Genomic DNA, 19,515 nt, shown 5'->3' with positions numbered 1-19,515 from the left:
TGTTCTCCTTTATCATCCGCTTTTTCCTGCGAAAGGAATTCTGGAGGAGCTGGAACCGATCCATCCAGATGACCAGAGAGATCCTGACTCTTTATAAATGGGATGATCTGTCTTTTCCAGGTTAAGAAATTGAGGTTATTCAGTTTTTTCAGAAACTAGTTGACCGAGGAAACTTGAGGACAGACATGATTGCCCATGAGTAAAATCCATTGGAGGGAAAATCTGAACTCACACTTAGGTATATAAAAAGAAACAAAGCAAAACAGAAGGTTCGGCTAACAGGACACTCGGTTGACAGGTGAACTGGAAGACAAGTTCACGTGATTTCTAGGTGCTGCTGAGAGCTCGGCTAAGAGGCTGATGTACCAGATGATACTCGGCAGTCAGGAAACGACAAAATTTCAGAATTTCAGAATGAAAACAGCAGAATTTCAGAATTTCAGAGACAATGAAAACAACAGAGATTAACAGAGGAATCACAAATTAACAGAAATTTCAGAAGTGCAGATTCTTTATCCTTGTAGAAAATCAAAGGAATCACAGTGATTCTGAAATAAAAAGAGATTTACGTCACCACAGATGTTGAGTTTTCTCACAGCGAGAACGAACGAGGGCTAAGAAAGCTGCACTTTGCGTTTCCAGATGTACTCGGCTGAAGGATGGTGATCAGACTTAGTAGATCGTGGCCTGGTTGATAGGCGTGATGAAGAAAACAGACGTCGATCGTGGCTGAAGAAGCAGGCGTAACTCAGCAGTTCGTCGATCGTGGCTGGAGAAGACTCGATCGTGGCTGAAGAAACAGGCGTCAATCGTGGCTGAAGAAGCAGGCGTAATGGAGAAGACTCGATCAGCGATCGTGGCTGGAGAAGACTCGATCGTGGCTGAAGGAACAACAGATCGTGATTGGCAGATCGTGGGTGGAGAAGACTCGATCAGACTCAGCAGATCGTGGTCTTCTAAACAGGCTTTGATACCATGTTAGAAGGGGAGCCCTCGTTCTCCTGCCATCGAGCGAAAAAGAGAGAGGGGAGAGAGAGAGAGAGAGAGAGGAAAGAGGGGTTTCAGAGAAAGGTCGTGCATCCCTCGTGACTGCACCTTTCATTATATTTAAAGTTAAGTGAATACAACTAGGGTACAAAAATACCCCTTAACAATATGCTAATTTACATTAAAACACTAATTGGATCTGGACCCGATCCATTATATAAGTGGATCGGGTCAGCCATATACACAACGACTTCTTTTCAGAAAGTTCATATTCTCCAGTCATTGATAAACAGTTTGTGGGCTCCACGCAATTACCACAAAATATACAGATTCTGAAATCAATACTATAATTAAGCAATTGTTTCTTTCTAATATCTATTTCTAATCGCCAATCAACAACAGGTAGATCTACCAGACATACGCGAACACATACTTCACAAGCAATGCATTTATCAAATTCAAAGTGGATTCACCAACGGAAACGCTACTGTGGGGATCGATTTTTCATAAGGATATTGAATAGTTACGGGTAAACGATTCACGTGAGATAAGGTAATCATGAAACTTTGACCATAATTCATGAACCCAGTCACCATAGGAAACATATCACTAATATCCATGAATAATTTAATGTTTCTTTCTCTTGCTTGAGGGAGAATATGAATCTGGAATATCCTATTATGTTACAGCGAAACGAGTTGGGAAGAAGTTGTCAATAATAGATTACCGAGAGCAATAGGTAAAAGAGATTTCCACCCAAGATTTAATAGTTGGTCCATTCTCATCCTAGGTAAAGTCCATCTTGTTGAGATAGGAATGAACATGAACAAATAAGCTTTAGCTAATGTAATGAGGAGACTAATTGTTGTTCCAAAGACTTCACTAGTTTGATTTTTTTTGAAAAGTTCAATAATTGGTATATATGGAATAGAAAGATTCTACCCGCCCAAGTACAGAATTGTTATGAATAATGAAGAAACTAGTAGGTTTAGGTAAGAAGCAACATAAAATAAACCAGATTTTATACCTGAATATTCAGTTTGATAACTTGCTACTAATTCCTCCTCGGCTTTCGGTAAATCAAAGGGCAATCTCTCACATTCTGCTAGTGAAGAAATTATAAAAACTATAAACCCTATAGGTTGATGCCAAAGATTCCACCCCCAAAAACCATATTTTGACTGCGCCTCAACTATACCAACCATACTTGAACTATTTGATAATCATAGTCGATGATAACACATCTCCCAAAGAACCCAATGATAATTGCCCCAATATATAGGAATCAAGATTTATAATATAAATCAATTTTAAGGTAGTTATGCAGTTCAAATTTTATATTATGTAAGCATATACCTTGTCACATTCATAGAACAGATACGACACATGGTCGTGCTCCAAGCATGTGCTTACTCCATCTCGATGTAGGGGAGTTTCGAGCATTTACTGTAAATTTTAATGTTTACATATTAGTTTCTATTAGAAATAAAAAAGAAGAGAAACATTGCTTTATAGACTCACAAAGAAGTACAAGGTCATATAAGTGGTCTTCGGCAGATCACGTCCTTCTGCCATTTTTTGTTTTGTGAAAACTACTAAGTCACATTATAAATCTTTCTAGGTGATGTATAAAATAGGTAAATACACATGTTATTTTTAAAAGAATTCACATACGATCAGAACAAACAAACACACCTAAAAGAACTTGTAATATACTTACTTCACTAACCAACAAAGTTGTTTTTAGAAAATAGTAGCACTTTACTATATTTTGGCTTCGTTAGAACATCATCTTCAATCTTAGCTATCACAATTATCTCGGGTGAGTGGTCGTTGACTCCTTTACTTGCACCGCGTTTAGACATTGCAATCTACCTATGATTTAAATAATAGACATTATACTTTCTAGACAATAGAAAATAGAGCATTTAATTGAAAAAATATTATGTAAACTATAAAGAAGCATGTCATAAAATACTTTCAAAATGTATTGAATACTCAGACAAATATTGACAAGCAACAAACAAAAATAAGTAACTATATATAAAAATCTCTAAAGATCATAAACCCTAAACAATAAATATGGTGACGAATATTACATGTTTATATAGGATAACATCCATGACGACAAAACATAATATAATAAGTTCACAACAATAATCAAACAAAAAAGAAGAGGAAACTACAATGTAAAGAAAAAGAAAATACACTGTAAAGAAAAAGAAAAAACAACAAAATAATAGAGACATTATATGAAACTCACCTTAATAGCTAATCGGAGAAGTCGAGGAGAATGATACTGCAACCTTGCGCGAGGTGGAGCGAACAACTTTCATGAGAATCACTAGAAGGGTTGGGGTTCTAGAGGAAGGAGGATTGGGGTTACCGCTCTTTCCAGATACAAACGAGAAAAAAAAAATGTGAATTTATATGAGATGAAAATTCGCAATAAAAATGAATTTTGTAATACATGTGCGATGTCAATAAGAAATTTGGCAATATCAGGCTTTCACAAATTTTTTGTAACTCCCAACGACTCTATTTCTAGCTGTTAAGAGCATCCCAATGACTCTTTTGGAGCCTTCTCTTATATATAAAGGGGATCTCCCCCTTCTCTCTTTTATGTGTATCTCAAGCATTTTCAATATACATTATTTTTTATATTTTGTGTTCGCTTTCTCTCTCTTATACTCTTTGTGAGTTGGTCGTACTAGGCCTTATGCCATACCCATTAGAGGCACTCTTTGTAGTCGTTAGTGGCATTTTATTTGTGCACATTTGATTTCATTACAGGTGTTGTATTTCATTTCAATTGACCCTATCATTAGCCAACAAGTTTTGCTTATGCGATGCAACTATTGTTTCATCCTTCTAATATCATTTGTGTTCACTCCTGGTATTTCTAGATTGTTGGCCCACCATGTAACCCATGCAAAATACTGACTATCTTTAACATTCTAGTTCCGCCTGGAGATGAAGGATGGCTTTGCAAATTCGATCTAGATCTTAGATCTTTGGATCTGCTCTGGGTAGATAATTGTGTCCCTCGTGGAACACAAGGAGGCCAGAGGCAGAATCATGTGAGTCCCCTTTTGAGGATGAGATGACATTGGCGGATGCATTTGATATGCTGAAAACCAAAATATGGGGCACACCAAAATGAGCAATATTGTCTGATCTCAAGCGAATACACGTGCCAAACGACCACGAGGATGACTTTAGACCAGCACATTGATCATATAATGTTCCGTAGGTTTGATCTCCCTATCTCTCTTTAAAATGTGTATTCTTGCATGGAATGTTAAGGGGCTTGGCTGCCCAAATAAGCATATGTTTGTGGCGAATTTGATTAGATAACATAAACTGAACATTTTGTCTATTTCAGAAATAAAAATGGAGGTCATGGGAGCTCGTTTGCTAATTCATATTTGGAGGGGGTGTTCTTATGAATATATGTTATCCATGATGAGATCGGGCAGCATTTTGGTAGCGTAAAAGTTTGGTTTGCAGGGAAGCACTGTTGACAGAGGAAGATTCTGGCTAACCATCAACTTCATTATCCCAACTTCTGAAGAGAGTTTCACGCTTACTGCAGTGTATGGCCCTACCACCTCATCCTTGAGAAGGATGTTTTGGGAGGAGCTTGATGTGCGTGGCCATAGAAAAATTTGACAATTGGTGTATCACGGGGGATTGTAACTATTTTATACTTATGAATCAAATAGGGTGCAAAGATTTACAAGTAGTATGAGGCAGTTTGCTGACTTTATAGACGAATGAGACCTAGCAGATTTGCACATCTTGTGGAGACTCTTTACATGGTCAAATAAAAGAGTCAAACTATGTATAAGAAAGTTGGATCAATTCCTTGTTGCTAGAGAATTGTGGTAGAGAAGGCATGATAGAAGGGAGATAATGGGGCCAATTAGGATATCAAAAAATTGAAATTTTCTGGATTTTTTTGGAAATAATAAGGGATTATTTGGGTGGTGCTATATGAAAGATTAACATCATATTCCAACCTCCAACATGCCGACATTTGCTTAGCTAGTAGGGGCCGACTGTGTCAGCATGCATGCTATCTAGACTATAAGTCATCTCTTCGTGAAATGTGAGTGGGTCAAGGAACTACATACAGTGTTTTGGAACCATGGTTTGCCTGTGCATATCCACATCCCATGTGACCTATTCCTATGTTGTTAACAAAGTAGGGAAGGGTGGATAAATGACTATGAATGAAGGTGCTTAGCCATTACCATATGGAAACAGGTTTGGGCAAATAGGAATGGAGTTCTCTTCGATAGCGCAACCACAAACAAGAAGCTCGTCCAACTCAGAATTAGTAGGAAATGTAGAGAATAGAAGAGGCTAAAAACAAAATCCAGCCAGGGCAGCATTCTGCCACCAGCTTTACAACTATAGCATGACCAGTGTGTTGTCTTCATGAGCCTGGGTGATAACTCGTCACCTGATTTGGGCCTTGATTGTTTCTTATAGAATTTTTTAGTCTTGTACCATGAAAGGTCAGTAATGTCATTTCTCAAATATATAATATTTATAGATGAATAATAATAATAATAACAATGACAACAACAACAATAATAATAACAATAACAATAATGATATTATTAAGCAAAACATAACAAACTAGAATTATGTCAGTCCCCTCTCCGTCTCTTCTACTCTTCTCTAAATCGCTGGCGTGCCCTCTCAAGTTGACCTTCTAATGTGTGTCAGCTTTCCTTCCTCACTCTAAGCAACAAAATCTCAACTACTTCACCTATAACACCCCAAGATCCTAACCCAAAATAATTCCATAATTTTATAACCCAAAAAATTTTCAACATTTTTTTTAATAATAATATGCAACATAAATCTTTCTATGGGTTTGGGCTGGACAGTCTTGGGCGGGTTATAGGCAAGTACCCAATCACAACAATGAACTGAACCCCATCCTTGTTTGGTCTTGGGTCTAATCCACCCGAGTCACTGATTGACTTCCATGTTCACAAACCATTCAAATAAGTAAAGGAAAATAAATGAAAGGATTTCAAACAGCTATACATAAGTCATAAACATCATAAAGTATAAAGTCTCAAACATCTAATATAGGACATGAAACAAGATAGAAAATTGGTTCAAGTAATCATCATCACATCCATCCATTGCATCCAAAGTAATTCCTCACCAAAAATGTTGTATAAGGGGTCAGACTTCATTTCATCCAATATGGTAGGTACAATAACATCACATAGTTATAAGTAACTAAAACATGCAAGATGAGCAAGCAACATATCATACATTTCATCATATAATCTTGCATTCTATCATGCTATAAAACATGCATTCAATCATGTATTCAATCATATAGCCATGCCTTCATTTAACATTCAGGTAATACAAACACATGGAAAATGCTTATCAAACCACTATGTCACCTATGATTTATCAAAGATATAATGATGCTAATGCCACTAATTGTTTGCATTGTTACGACATGTTTTTTGTTGTATGTATATAAGGTCGTTGTTTCAATATTATCCTCCATGCAAGTACTCACAAAGCTAAGTCATCGAGTCAGATTGAGACTATACGAGAGCTTATTATTCTATTATATTTTAATACCCCATATGACTAGTTGAAACAGATCCAAAAGAGACAGTGTAAAAACCAGGAGAGGTTATAATTCTGAGGATGCATTCATAACTTATTGCAGAAGTTTGTGGAACCTATCACATAAGATAATCATTGGTAGCCTTGTCCTCTAGTTTCGATGGCTAAGAATGTCGAGACATTGCCACTCGAAAGCATTTTTTAACAATAGTGTCCATCGGAGTTTGTACCACCTACCACCTCTCTAGATAAGAACAAAAATATGAATGAATTATTGGGTTCTCTTTATTAAGGGTTTAACATATTTCACCTACCTTATATCATTAGGCATCATCCATTCATTCTAGGTAAGGTCCCATAGTGTATATGTCTCATATTAGGCATCTTTTACCCATTCTAAGTAGAATTCTAGTATATGCCTCATATTAGGCATCTTTCATCTATTCAAGGCAGGTTCCCATTTTATTTTGTATTAACATAACTTATTCACTTATGCTTTGGTGTCTTTAAACCGAGAGAACATTTTGCCTGTGAAGGCAATCACAATCCTGTAAATTAAGTATATATGTGTTTTTCATAACATGATGCATTGTCACACCTCACGGGTTATCATAAATCCTCAATCAATCAAGAGTAATCATGTATTACATGTTTTATATTATGAAAACAATATTACACGTGCCACTTATACATTAAATAATCAAGGCACCATATTGGTTTTATTGAACCATATGCTCTATTATGAGCAATCAAGTGCATGCATGTAAGACGTGTTTGATAGCACTAGACAATGTCATGTAATAGCATACCAACATATTCATACATCTTGATATCATATAAGATTCATGTTTCACATGGAGATTAAAATAATGATAATTCACATTTCATGTATTCGTTACATTTCAACATAACATGAAGATAATATGATAATAATTCACATATAATGTATTCATGGCATTTTAATATGGAATAAAAATATTTCATAACATGCATGAGCAAAATAACATAGCCATATGTAACATTATGTTTTCATATGCCTTAATCACAAGCATGCCAATAATCTAAATTTCATACATTCGTATTTGAAAATCAACATGAGCGAAGTATAAACAACGCTCGCTTCCCAACATGGTTGAATCGGGACAATCTCATTTTTTTTCAAGTGCTTATCGAAAGAACTTGATATGTGTACCCAAGGTTCACATATTCAAGGTTCTGCTATTGCAAAGTAGGAATATCCCAATTATATATTTTATAACTCTATGCATTTAATATGCATCTATGCATGGCTTATAAAACTTAGAACATGTGTTTTCGCATTACAAATCATGCAACTTCATGCATACATGCTTACATAAGGAAAAACTTAGAGCATGTATATTCAACATGACAAATCATGCAACTTTAGGCATACATAAATTCAAGCTCATAACATGCATAGTCATAACTTGAAACATGTATATTCAATATCATGAATCATGCAATGTCATGCATACGTACATTCAAACTCTTAACATACGTATTCACCAAGTTTATGCATATGAAACATGCAACTTCTTGCATATGTAAATTCAAACTCATAACATGCATATTCAATGTCATGAATCATGCAACATGCATATGTAAATTCAAACTCTTAACATACATATTCACCAAGTTTACTTGAAACTTAAAAGTACATGAATTATGCAACTTCATGCATATGTAAACTCAAACTCATAACATAAGTTTACCTAAAACTTAAAGCATGCAAATTATGAATTAAAATACATATATGTATTATACACATGCATTCTACATACATTTTAATAATATTCATGTGAACCAATTTCTATGCTAATAGGCATGCATTAGAACAGTACAACTACATGAGTTAATATAAATTTTCCTACCTCGTGAATCATGAAGGTATGAAAAAGAAGCAAAAAATCTCTAAAATATCAAGAGGGATTTTCCTAAAAAAAAAGGTGCGATTCTTCGATAAATTAAGTAGCATTCACTAATGAATCCCAACACGGTGGGGGCTTGATCGTGCCTAGTACTCCATGCCCAAAGTGAGGAAAATAAGAATGGTCGGTTGTGGCCTTTGCTACCAACCGACTGAACTCGCGATCTAGGGCGGTGGTGGTCTGCACCACCAACTGGTGAATGTAGATGGTTGTAGTAGGCAGAGGAGACCGCAACAATGTCCAGCGAGGTGCTGTAGTGGTCGGTGCCATCAACAAGTGACTAGGAGCAAGTGGTGATCGGTGTTTGCACCACCCTCAAGCATCAGGCGGAGAAGGAGGTGAGGGTTCAACAATGCCTCACCGGCACTGGTGACAGAGGGAGGTGCGGGTGGTGGTGGTCACCACCAACAATCGGCAGTGCTGAGCAGAGAGAGAGAGAGAGAGGAGAAAAGTGGCAGGGGTGGCAACGATGGTGGTCCTACTACCCGGCCCACTCAAATCCGAACACGGTGGGGGCTTGATCGTGCCTAGTACTCCATGCCCAAAGTGAGGAAAATAAGAATGGTCGGTTGTGGCCTTTGCTACCAACCGACTGAACTCGCGATCTAGGGTGGTGGTGGTCTGCACCACCAACTGGTGAATGTAGATGGTTGTAGTAGGCAGAGAAGGCCGCAACAATGTCCAGCGAGGTGCTGTAGTGGTCTGTGCCATCAACAAGTGACTAGGAGCAAGTGGTGATCGGTGTTTGCACCACCCTCAAGCATCAGGCGGAGAAGGAGGTGAGGGTTCAACAATGCCTCACCGGCACTGGTGACAGAGGGAGGTGCGGGTGGTGGTGGTCACCACCAACAATCGGCAGTGCTGAGCAGAGAGAGAGAGAGAGGAGAAAAGTGGTGGTCCTACTACCCCACTCAAATAGAGGAAGAGACAGGGACGACAGAGGTCGTCCAATAGAACCAGGTGGCGAGAGTGATCGTCACCATTGCTCAACAACGCTGCAACAAGAGCTCAGCTCGACTCCTTCAGCTCGTGGTGGTTGTGGTTGTCCGACAACAAAATAGGGAGGAAGCAGGTGGTGGCACTCGGTTGGGCTAGCCGAGCTCTGTCGGAGGGTAGCTGAGGTAGACGGTTGCTCAACTGGGATGAATCAAGCTTCGATGCTGCTGAAGTAGCTCTACTCCAATTCAGCAAAACGTAAAGAGAGAGGGAGAAGGCAACTGGGGTGGCCCTCCTCCTCTCCGGCAGCTCAGCAAGAAAAAGAGGAAGCAGACGAGGGAGGCCATCCTCTGACCACCCGTTTGAACTAGAGCAGGATGTGGCAGCTACGATGATGGCCTTCTAAGTGTTCCAGCAGAACTAGGAAGAAGACAGTGTCACTAGTTGGGACAACAGGGAAGGGGGTGGCGGTTTGTAGGGTGTATGGCTGAGCCGAGCTTAGTTCCGATAGTGGTGCTGGCAGGGGTCGACGGTGGTGGCGGCCTCACCACCATCTGTGGCAATGTTCCTCCTCTTACGAGAGAGAGAGAGAGAGGGAGAGAGAGAAAATAAGAGGGCTAAGGAGGCTTAGGCTCATCCCTAAGGGTTTTGAGTAGAAGAGGGAAGCCGATTGCATTTTAGATGAATGCCACGTGGTTTTGTTGACTTTTGAGCCTTTTAAAATGCAATTAGGATGGCCAAGATGTCAGCATGAGCAAAAACGCTCATGTATCTACATGCATAAAAAGGAGTTGGCGGTTAGGGTTCTTGGGATGAGTGAAGAGATAGGGGGCCCTAATTTGTGGAGAGGGTGGTGTATGTTCGCCCCCGATGATTCACTGAATCAAACGTTTGTCTTCGGGGCTTTGAATGAGCACCACGTATACAAGCACATGGAGCTCGTATTCCCGTGTATGTTGACATAACTTTGCATCAGACTCTGGTGTTGTTGCAAAGACTTAAGTACCATTTCTTGCTATTCTTCTCATAAAGTGATGGTTTGAGAAAATGACAAAAATGCCCTTCATTCAAAAAAGAAAAAACAAACAGTTCAAAAAAAGGACAAACATGTCCTCCATCCAGAAAGTCGAGGATGATGTTGACTCTTCAAAGTCTTCTTCTTCTTTCTCTGTTCAAAAAAAAGACAAACATGTCCTCCATCCAGAAAATCGAGGATGATGTTGACTCTTCAAAGTCTTCTTCTTTCTCTGTTCAAAAAAAGGACAAACATATCATTTATTCAGAAAGTCGAGGATGATGTTGACTCTTCAAAGTCTTCTTCTTTTTTCTTCTTCGTAAAACACTGTAAAACCCTCTCTCTCTCTAGAGAAGAAATCAAGGGAGGTAAAGAGTTCCTCCTGGAGAAAGCCATGAACACCAACCCTCTCTCTCTCTCTCCCTTCTCTCTCTACTTCTGTGCACATCCAACAGACGATCCTACATTGCTCCATCGTCATCTTCTTCTTCTTCCTTCTTCGTAAAACACTGTAAAACCCTCTCTCTCTCTAGAGAAGAAATCAAGGGAGGTAAAGAGTTCTTCTTGGAAAAGGCCATGAGCACCAACCCTCTCTCTCTACTTCTGTGCACATCCAACAGACGATCCTACATTGCTCCATCGTCATCTTCTTCTTCTTCCTTCTTCGTAAAACACTGTAAAACCCTCTCTCTCTCTAGAGAAGAAATCAAGGGAGGTAAAGAGTTCCTCTTGGAAAAGGCCATGAGCACCAACCCTCTCTCTCTCTCTCCCTTCTCTCTCTACTTCTGTGCACATCCAACAGACGATCATACATTGCTCCATCGCCATCTTCTTCTTCTTCCTTCTTCGTAAAACACTGTAAAACCCTCTCTCTCTCTAGAGAAGAAATCAAGGGAGGTAAAGAGTTCCTCTTGGAGAAGGCCATGAGCACCAACCCTCTCTCTCTACTTCTGTGCACATCCAACAAACGATCCCACATTGCTCCATCGCTATCTTCTTCTTCTTCCTTCTTCGTAAAACACTGTAAAACCCTCTCTCTCTCTAAAGAAGAAATCAAGGGAGGTAAAGAGTTCCTCCTGGAGAAGGCCATGAACACCAACCCTCTCTCTCTCTCTCTCCCTTCTCTCTCTACTTCTGTGCACATCCAACAGACGATCCTACATTGCTCCATCGTCATCTTCTTCTTCTTCCTTCTTCGTAAAACATTGTAAAACCCTCTCTCTCTCTCTAGAGAAGAAATCAAGGGAGGTAAAGAGTTCCTCTTGGAGAAGGCCATGAGCACCAACCCTCTCTCTACTTCTGTGCACATCCAACAGATGATCCCACATTGCTCCATCGCTATCTTCTTCTTCTTCCTTCTTCGTAAAACATTGTAAAACCCTCTCTCTCTCTAAAGAAGAAATCAAGGGAGGTAAAGAGTTCCTCCTGGAGAAGGCTATAAACACCAACCCTCTCTCTCTCTCTCCCTTCTCTCTCTACTTCTGTGCACATCCAACAGACGATCCTACATTGCTCCATCGCCATCTTCTTCTTCTTCCTTCTTCGTAAAACATTGTAAAACCCTCTCTCTCTCTAGAGAAGAAATCAAGGAAGGTAAACAGTTCCTCCTAGAGAAGGCCATGAACACCAACCCTCTCACTCTCTCTCCCTTCTCTCTTTACTTATGTGCCTGATTTAGAGTTTTTGCCCTTACAAGAGGGCGGTCCGGGGGCTCCCCCCCGGCGCCGATCCCGTTGTGCGGTCAGCGGGCGGGGGGGTCAAGGGGGGCCGCTCCTGGCGGGGGCTCGGGGGGCAGCGCCCTCCGGACCAATTTTTTTTTTGGCCTTCCAACAATGATTTGTAGTATTATCGGACTTTCTTACAACAATTTGTAGTATTTTCGGGTCTCCAACGAAACGCTATAGTGATTTGCGGAAGACACTACAAATCGCAAATCGCTATAGCGATTTGTAATGCCTTTCGTAAATCGCTATAGCGATTTGTAGTGTTTTCCATAAATCGCTATAGCGATTTGTAGTGTATTCCGCAAATCGCTATAGCGATTTGTAGATTCTTTCGCAAATCGCTATAGCGATTTGTAGTGTCTTCCGCAAATCGCTATAGCGATTTGTAGTGTTATTCAGTAAGCAAATCGCTGTAAATCGCTACCCGAATTAGGACCAACTTGTCAGGGCCATATCTCCCTAACCGGACGTCATATTCCAAATCCGTAAAAAATGGTGTCTTCGTTATTGAGTCTAGTTTATTTCTGTAAATTTTCAGCTATTTCTATTGTCATTTCATTCCCCATTTTAACTTCAACGATACATTACAACCACAATCATCAAAAGAAAGATTTCACAAACTAAGAGTCTTGAGAGAGTAGAGGAGGGCCTCACCACCCACCGAACAACAAAAAATACAATGACTCAACTTCAAGTGCAGTAAGGACCCATAGTCGAATAAATTTAGAGGCAGCTCATCAGTAAGGACCCACAACAGTCAATGTGTAGGTCAGTCGGTGCTTGATGGAGCAATATAGGATATTCTGATGGATGTGCACAGAAGCAGAAATAGAAGGGAGAGAGAGAGTGAGAGGGTTGATGAGCCCCCGGACCCCCTCCTGTAAGGGCAAAAGTCCATGAACACGCTGGGAGGAGCCCTCAGACCCCCCTTCTATAAGGGTAAAAACTCTGAATCAGACTCCATAACTCTTCAAGTTGAATGATGCTACCCACACTGGGAGAAGCTCTCAGACCCCCCTTTCTGTAAGGGTAAAAACTCTAAATCAGACCCCACAACTCTTCAAGTTGAATGATGCTACCCACGCTGGGAGGAGCCCCTAGACCCCTCTCCTGTAAGAGTAAAAACTCTGAATCAGGATCTACAACTCATTTAGTTGAATGATGCTGCCCACGCTGGGATGAGCCCCCAAACCCTTCTTCTATAAGGGTAAAAACTCTGAATCGTATCCCCATGTTTGTCAGCATTAATTAGCGTTGGAGTTTGATGTGATTGCAAAGACTTAAGTACCCTCTTCTCCATTGGTGCAAAAAAAAATGACGATTCTTGAAAAGGAGTGGTTGTAAAGACTTAAGTACCCCGAAGATGATTATTTAAGACCCAGTCTCTGCACTGCAGGATTATCCGAGAAAGAAATCTCCCCTGGAGGAGGCCATGAACATCAACCCTCTCACTCTCTCTCTCCCTTCTATTTCTGCTTCTGTGCACATCCATTAGAAGATCATACATTGTTCCATCAAGCACCGAACATGAGATGTAGCTAACTGCCTTGTTCGGGGGGGGGGACATATAACCTGCTTTGTAATTTGTGGGCCCCACTCTCCACTCCCTCCCATGTGCGTGAAACCCATATAGAGAGCTTCTCTTGTGGGTCAAACCCAACCCATTTTCCAATGGGTTGGTCCATTAAGTCCAAACCCCCAAAAAGAAAAAGATCCAACTGGGGTTCTCACCAAGGTGGATCTACTTGAACCCGGTTCAATACCCCAAACCAAGTGGGGTCCTCACCAATGGTCCAAACCAAGGGGTTCCAAAATCCAATGGGTCCAAGTGTGCCCCTGTTGGGTCTTTCAAAGCCAACTCTTATGTGGGTTGACCCTCTTGGGTTCCCACCAAGATCCAAACCCAAATATCACTTTGAACCTCATAAATCCAATTTCAATTTTATTTTACTTGTAATTAGATAATAAATTTAAATTTATCCTCTCTTTAATTATTAATTAATTTACAAAAATGCTTTTAGTGCTAATCAATTCATAATTTGCCAATTACTTGCTTAATAAATGTAAATAATAATTCATTACTAAATAATTGAAATTCACAAATATAGACCAATTTAAAATAGGTAAATTCTATATTATTTAGGCCAAATTTTATTTTTCTTTCTTTAAGTATTCTCTAAATTTAGTGAATATTATAACATCAAAATGCATCCATTTCATGGAAGCTGATGACGCCCTCTCGAGATGAAAACAGTAACAAAGGAAGATATAGATGGCTAGCTCTCATCCATTCCATGATACACCAAACTCGTCATATCCACTAGAAGAATGACAGTTGAGATTATACATCTAGAATGAACAAGGTCAAAGGTCAGTAATGTCATTTCTCAAATATATAATATATATATATAGATGAACAATAATAATAACAATAACAATTAGAGGTGTCAATAGGTCGGGTTTGGATGGGACCCAGGTGGAACCAGACTTGGACTAGATATTTGGACATGGTATCTGGTCCGGGCTCCGGTCTAATCTGTCCACTATAAGAAAAACCATATTCAGACCCGATAAGAACTACATGAATTAAACCCGGACCATACCTGATAAAATTATATTTTTTATTATTTTTACATTGAAAAAATTGTGGGTCTTAATCGAAACTCGGGTCGGGTACGAGTTTGGTATAAAATTTTACAAATTATACTTGGGTCCATGTGTTAATTGGACCTTCGGGTCTTCTTATTTATCACCATACCCGGACCTTATAGGGTTTGGTTTGGATCAGGTCCGGTAAACCATGCCCGTTAACATCCCTATTCCTAATATAGCAACAATAATATTATTATTATTATTATTAAGCAAAACATAACAAACTAGAATTATGTCTTCTTCTAGTCTTCTCCAAACCATTGACGTGTCCTCTCAATTGGTTTACTTTTTAACTCGTGTCAGCTTTCCTTTGACACTGCAAACCACAAAATCTCAACTATTGCACCAAAATGCATCCATTTCATGGAAGCTGACGTCCGCTCGAGATGAAAACAGTAACAAGGGAAGATATAGACCAAACTCCTCGTATCATACACCAAACTCCTCGTATCCATTGACTAGAAGAATGGCAGTTGAGATTATACATATAGAATGAACAAGTTCAAAGGACATGTCAAATATATAATATAACAACAACAACTATAATAATAATAATAATAATAATAATAATAATAATAATAATAATAATAATAATAATAATAATAATAATAATAATAATAATAATTTATTATTATTATTATTATTATTAAGCAAAACATAAACTATAATTATGTCAGTCCTCTCTCCTACTCTTCTCCAAAACACTGACGTGCCCTCTCAAGTTGACCCTCTAATTAGTGCCAGCTTTCCTTCCGCACTGCGAGCAACAAAATCTCAACTTTGCACCAAATGCATCCATTTCATGGCAGCTGAGACCCACTCGAGATGAAAACAGTAACAGAGGAAGATATAGATGACCAGCTCTCATCCAATCCATGATACACCAAACTCCTCATATCCATTGACTAGAAGAATGACAGTTGAGATTATACATCTACTACAGACAGCCATAGTTTATTTGTCTCAAAGTAGAATTGGTCGGGCGCTGCATAATTTTCTTCCTTCACCTTTTCATCACCTCACTTTGCAACTTAGGTTTCATTTTTTTTTGAAAGAACACACTTAGGTTTTTTCACTTACAGTCGTTTCTCGGAATTGGTCAGTATGAAATACAAGATAGTGGAAAAGTTAGACATACAAATTGGCTGGAGAAACATCATATTTTTTTGCAGCTAATTAAGAGACAACTTCCTATTGAAGGTAAGCCCTTAGTGAGTATATATTTTTTGGTCTTTGAGAGTTCAATCAAATGCAAATTATGCAAGCACCTGAAAGTTTAAGCATTCTGAATCAAGGAAAGCTTGCTTGAATCAATAGTCTCAGCAGCAAGCTCTATACTAATCATTAAGACGACTGCACGAGGTTGGTCCCAGAAAAGAAGCAAAAATTACTTAGCGGAGAGAATGACCAACCTGACAATTCAGATTTTTGAAGTGAAGAAACCTTAAAACTTTTGCAAATTCAAGGAGTTCTGAATTCCAAGACAGATGGACTTCGGAAGTTCAGTATCACCAAAGGAGAACAGCATCTGGCGGATCCCTGATGAGATAACACCGGGGTCCGAAAAAAGCCAGAGTTCCATATTCGAGCCTCAGACCGAGATGACTGAACCGCTGGAGAAGACGGGATACTTATCCACCAGCAACAATCCAATGCTGCTGGCACGCCAAGACGCACCGGAGAAGAAGCTCACCCTCTTCGCCCTCCGCCTGGCTTTGCTTGAGAAGACGGCCAGCGGGCTCGGCGCGATCGGTTTCATCTGGGCCACAGTAGTCCTCCTCGGCGGCTTTGCAGTGTCACTTGAGGTGATCGACTTCTGGTTCGTGACCATCATCATTTTAATCGAAGGTGGTAGGATTTACAGCAGGAGTCACGAACTTGAATGGCAGCATGAAGATACGTGGTCTCTCTCTGAAGCAGGAAAGCGCAGTTTCCGGGCCATCAAAGCTAGTTCCAGAAGATTGGTAGAGGGTCTCAGAGGCGCAGTTTCTTCTGTTCCGTCGTACTTCAATAAACAGTCGAAGAATAGATTAAGGCTGCCTGATGATGATCACCCACAAAATAGTCCTAGAAGGACATGGACAACATCTGAGGTCCCTCTGCTACCGTATGCAGGATGGGTTTTTGTGTCTAGAAACATAAGCAAGTTTCTTTACTTCTTTCAGCTGTCTGCAGCTACTGCATGTGTGGTGCTTTCCACGTTGAGGCTTCTCAAGCAAAACTTTGGTGAAAGGGAAGGCAAAGAAACTCTAAACCGGCTGGCTGCGCTGAATATATTCTACGGTCTTGCACTAGCCGAAGCTTTGGTGTTTCTGATAGAGAAGGCCTATTGGGAATGGAAGGTCAGGAACAGGAAATTCCTGGAGCAAGTTAACAGGAAGTGCGGCTTTGATGCCACTGGCATTGCATGGATCCGCCGGTTCTTCTACGATGCGTACTCCATGAGCGTGAACGGAAGCATCTTTGATGGCCTGAAAATGGACCTGCTATCCTTTGCCACGGAGCTCCTGCAGTCCGATTCTGTTGATGAGCAGCTGACAGGCGCCCGCATGCTCGCGAAGTTCACAGCCAGCGACCGGTTTTCTGTGGACGTCCTCCGCCGGATAGGCACTTCGATGCCGGTGATGGAGCGGCTCGTCGAGATGTTGAGCTGGAGGAGCCACAGAGAGGAGGAGATCAGGAAGTTGGCAGCCGTGATAGTATCAAAAATCACTGGGAAAAAGCAGAACTCGCTGCGTGTTGCCGGAATCCCTGGTGCCATGGAGGCCATTTCATCGCTACTGCACGCGGGCAATGTCAGCCTTTCAGATGATGGGATCCAGCAGAAAGGGATGGTTGTGGATGAAAGGAACTATGAGTATTCTGCATTCAATCTCCTAGGCTTGCTGATACTGAAAAAGCTCGCCAATGATCATGACAATTGTTGGAAGATTGGCACAACTAGAGGCTTGCTAACAAAGATCGTCGATTTCACTCGTACTGGAGAGAGGCTGTTAAGGAACAGTCGTGCAGTGGACTCACAGATAATGACGGTGAAACGATCACTGAAACTAGTTAAGAAGTTGACAACCACAACAGGTGGCACAGGAGAAGTCCTACGGCAGGAAATTTCGAGCATAGTTTTCACTATCAGCAATCTGAGAGATATTCTGCAGTATGGGGAGAGTCACATTGAACTTCAGTCATTAGCAATAAATATCTTAACAAGTATGGCTATAGATAAGGATGCAAGAGAGAAAATTGGAAGCACCGGTGGGATACTGAACCTTCTGTTCGGTGTCTTTTTCACGGAAGAGCTGGTTGAAAGCGATGAGATTACCCGAAAACTAAGGATCAATGCCGGAGAAACATTGACAATGCTAGCATTGGAGAGCCAGCAAAATTGTGAGAGGATGCTAAAATTGGACGTCGTCGGGAAATTGGTTGAAGGTCTTCATGACAAGGCACTCTGCATAAATTCAGCCAGAATTTTGCGCAATTTGTGTGCATATGCAGGACCAGATTATCAATGTAAGTTGACAAAGGTCACTGAAGCTGCAACATTTGTAAGTTCCTCTCTTAAAATTTCAGCCATCATATTGTTACTGATAGTGGCCAAAAGGCTAGACTACTAGCCTATGAGATTAGAGGCATCCTAAGGGCCGGAGCAGATCCATTGATCGGACCCAAGTCCTTTGTGCATGTTGCCATTTTCTGTGTTTTGTGTTTTACACAGAAAATCACTGCACTGGTAGCGATTTTGTGTGTTTTGTGTGGCCTGAGTACTTTGTAAAGTAATGGGGCCTGATCATTTCAGTATATTTTAAATAATTCTATAACTTTTATTTTGGATACCGTTTTTTACTTTCTGCTGTCTCAGGTATTGAGTGCTACAATATCAGCAGAGACCAAATCACAGGAAGTCGCAATTGGACTTGCAGCCCAAGTCTTCAGATTCACAAATGCTTCACAAATTGACAGAGCGCTTGCACAAGCAGGCACAACAAAATTGGAATTGGCGGCAAAACTAGTGCAAATCTTGCAGCATTATACAAGGCCCTTAATCAAGGTGCCAAGGATGAGAAGGTTTGTCATAGAATTGGTGATAACAATGATGAGAACAGAAGTAAAAACCAGGCAGATATTCAAGGAGCTTCAGCTGGAGAAAGAGCTCAAATGTGTTGCAGAAACTACTTTAGAACTTGAATGCTTCAATGTTTTTTCCGGCAGTGTAGGTCTGAGTCGACATGAAACCTCTCTCCACTCACTCTTAGATGTGGCACTGGAATTGCTGCACAATGCTCCAGCCGTTGAAGGAAACATTCACACAAAAAGTGTGCAATCACATTGCACCTGAACTTCCCTCACATGTTCGTAGACAGACCATGAATACACTCAATTTGTTGTGTATTTGCCGAACTGATGGTGTGTTTTTTTTCTTTCCCTTTCCCTTTTGGGCATCAAAGAAGGGATTTGTAATTGGCTTTTACGTATTTGTGTGTTTAAGTGATAAAAATATGATGTTAACCCGGGATCGGATTTACGATAAAAGACAAAGTTACGCCTACAAAAAAGAAAACTTGAAAAACGATGAATAATGAAAAATATCAAGGCCTGTTTGGAATCTGGTAGCTGGGATGGAATCATGTGCGTTTATGCA

The 19,515-nt window shown here is 40.3% G+C and overlaps 1 protein-coding gene across 1 annotated transcript; it reads left to right on the top strand.

Annotated features, from left to right (window-relative positions):
• The first annotated feature begins 16,363 nt into the window (after positions 1-16,363).
• LOC149837135 (uncharacterized) lies at positions 16,364-19,212 on the top strand. The gene is made up of 2 exons (XM_090007973.1): positions 16,364-18,421; positions 18,736-19,212. Exons 1-2 carry the CDS (start codon positions 16,364-16,366, stop codon positions 19,210-19,212), a joined length of 2,535 nt encoding a protein of 844 aa, XP_089864099.1.
• Positions 19,213-19,515: the final 303 nt, after the last annotated feature.

This window comes from Nuphar pumila, chromosome 5 (assembly GCF_984573655.1).
Source record: "Nuphar pumila chromosome 5, dmNupPumi1.hap1.1, whole genome shotgun sequence".
Lineage (NCBI taxonomy): Eukaryota > Viridiplantae > Streptophyta > Magnoliopsida > Nymphaeales > Nymphaeaceae > Nuphar > Nuphar pumila.
The sequence above is the reverse complement of the archived record's forward strand: the minus strand, read 5'-3'. Positions and strand labels throughout refer to the sequence as shown.

Bases quoted from the DNA above. Each gene is read 5' to 3' on its own strand.
- LOC149837135 (XM_090007973.1), top strand. From the start codon at position 16,364: ATGGACTTCGGAAGTTCAGTATCACCAAAGGAGAACAGCATCTGGCGG. The intron at 18,422-18,735 runs GTAAGTTCCTCT...CTGCTGTCTCAG, and splicing joins TCACTGAAGCTGCAACATTT to GTATTGAGTGCTACAATATC.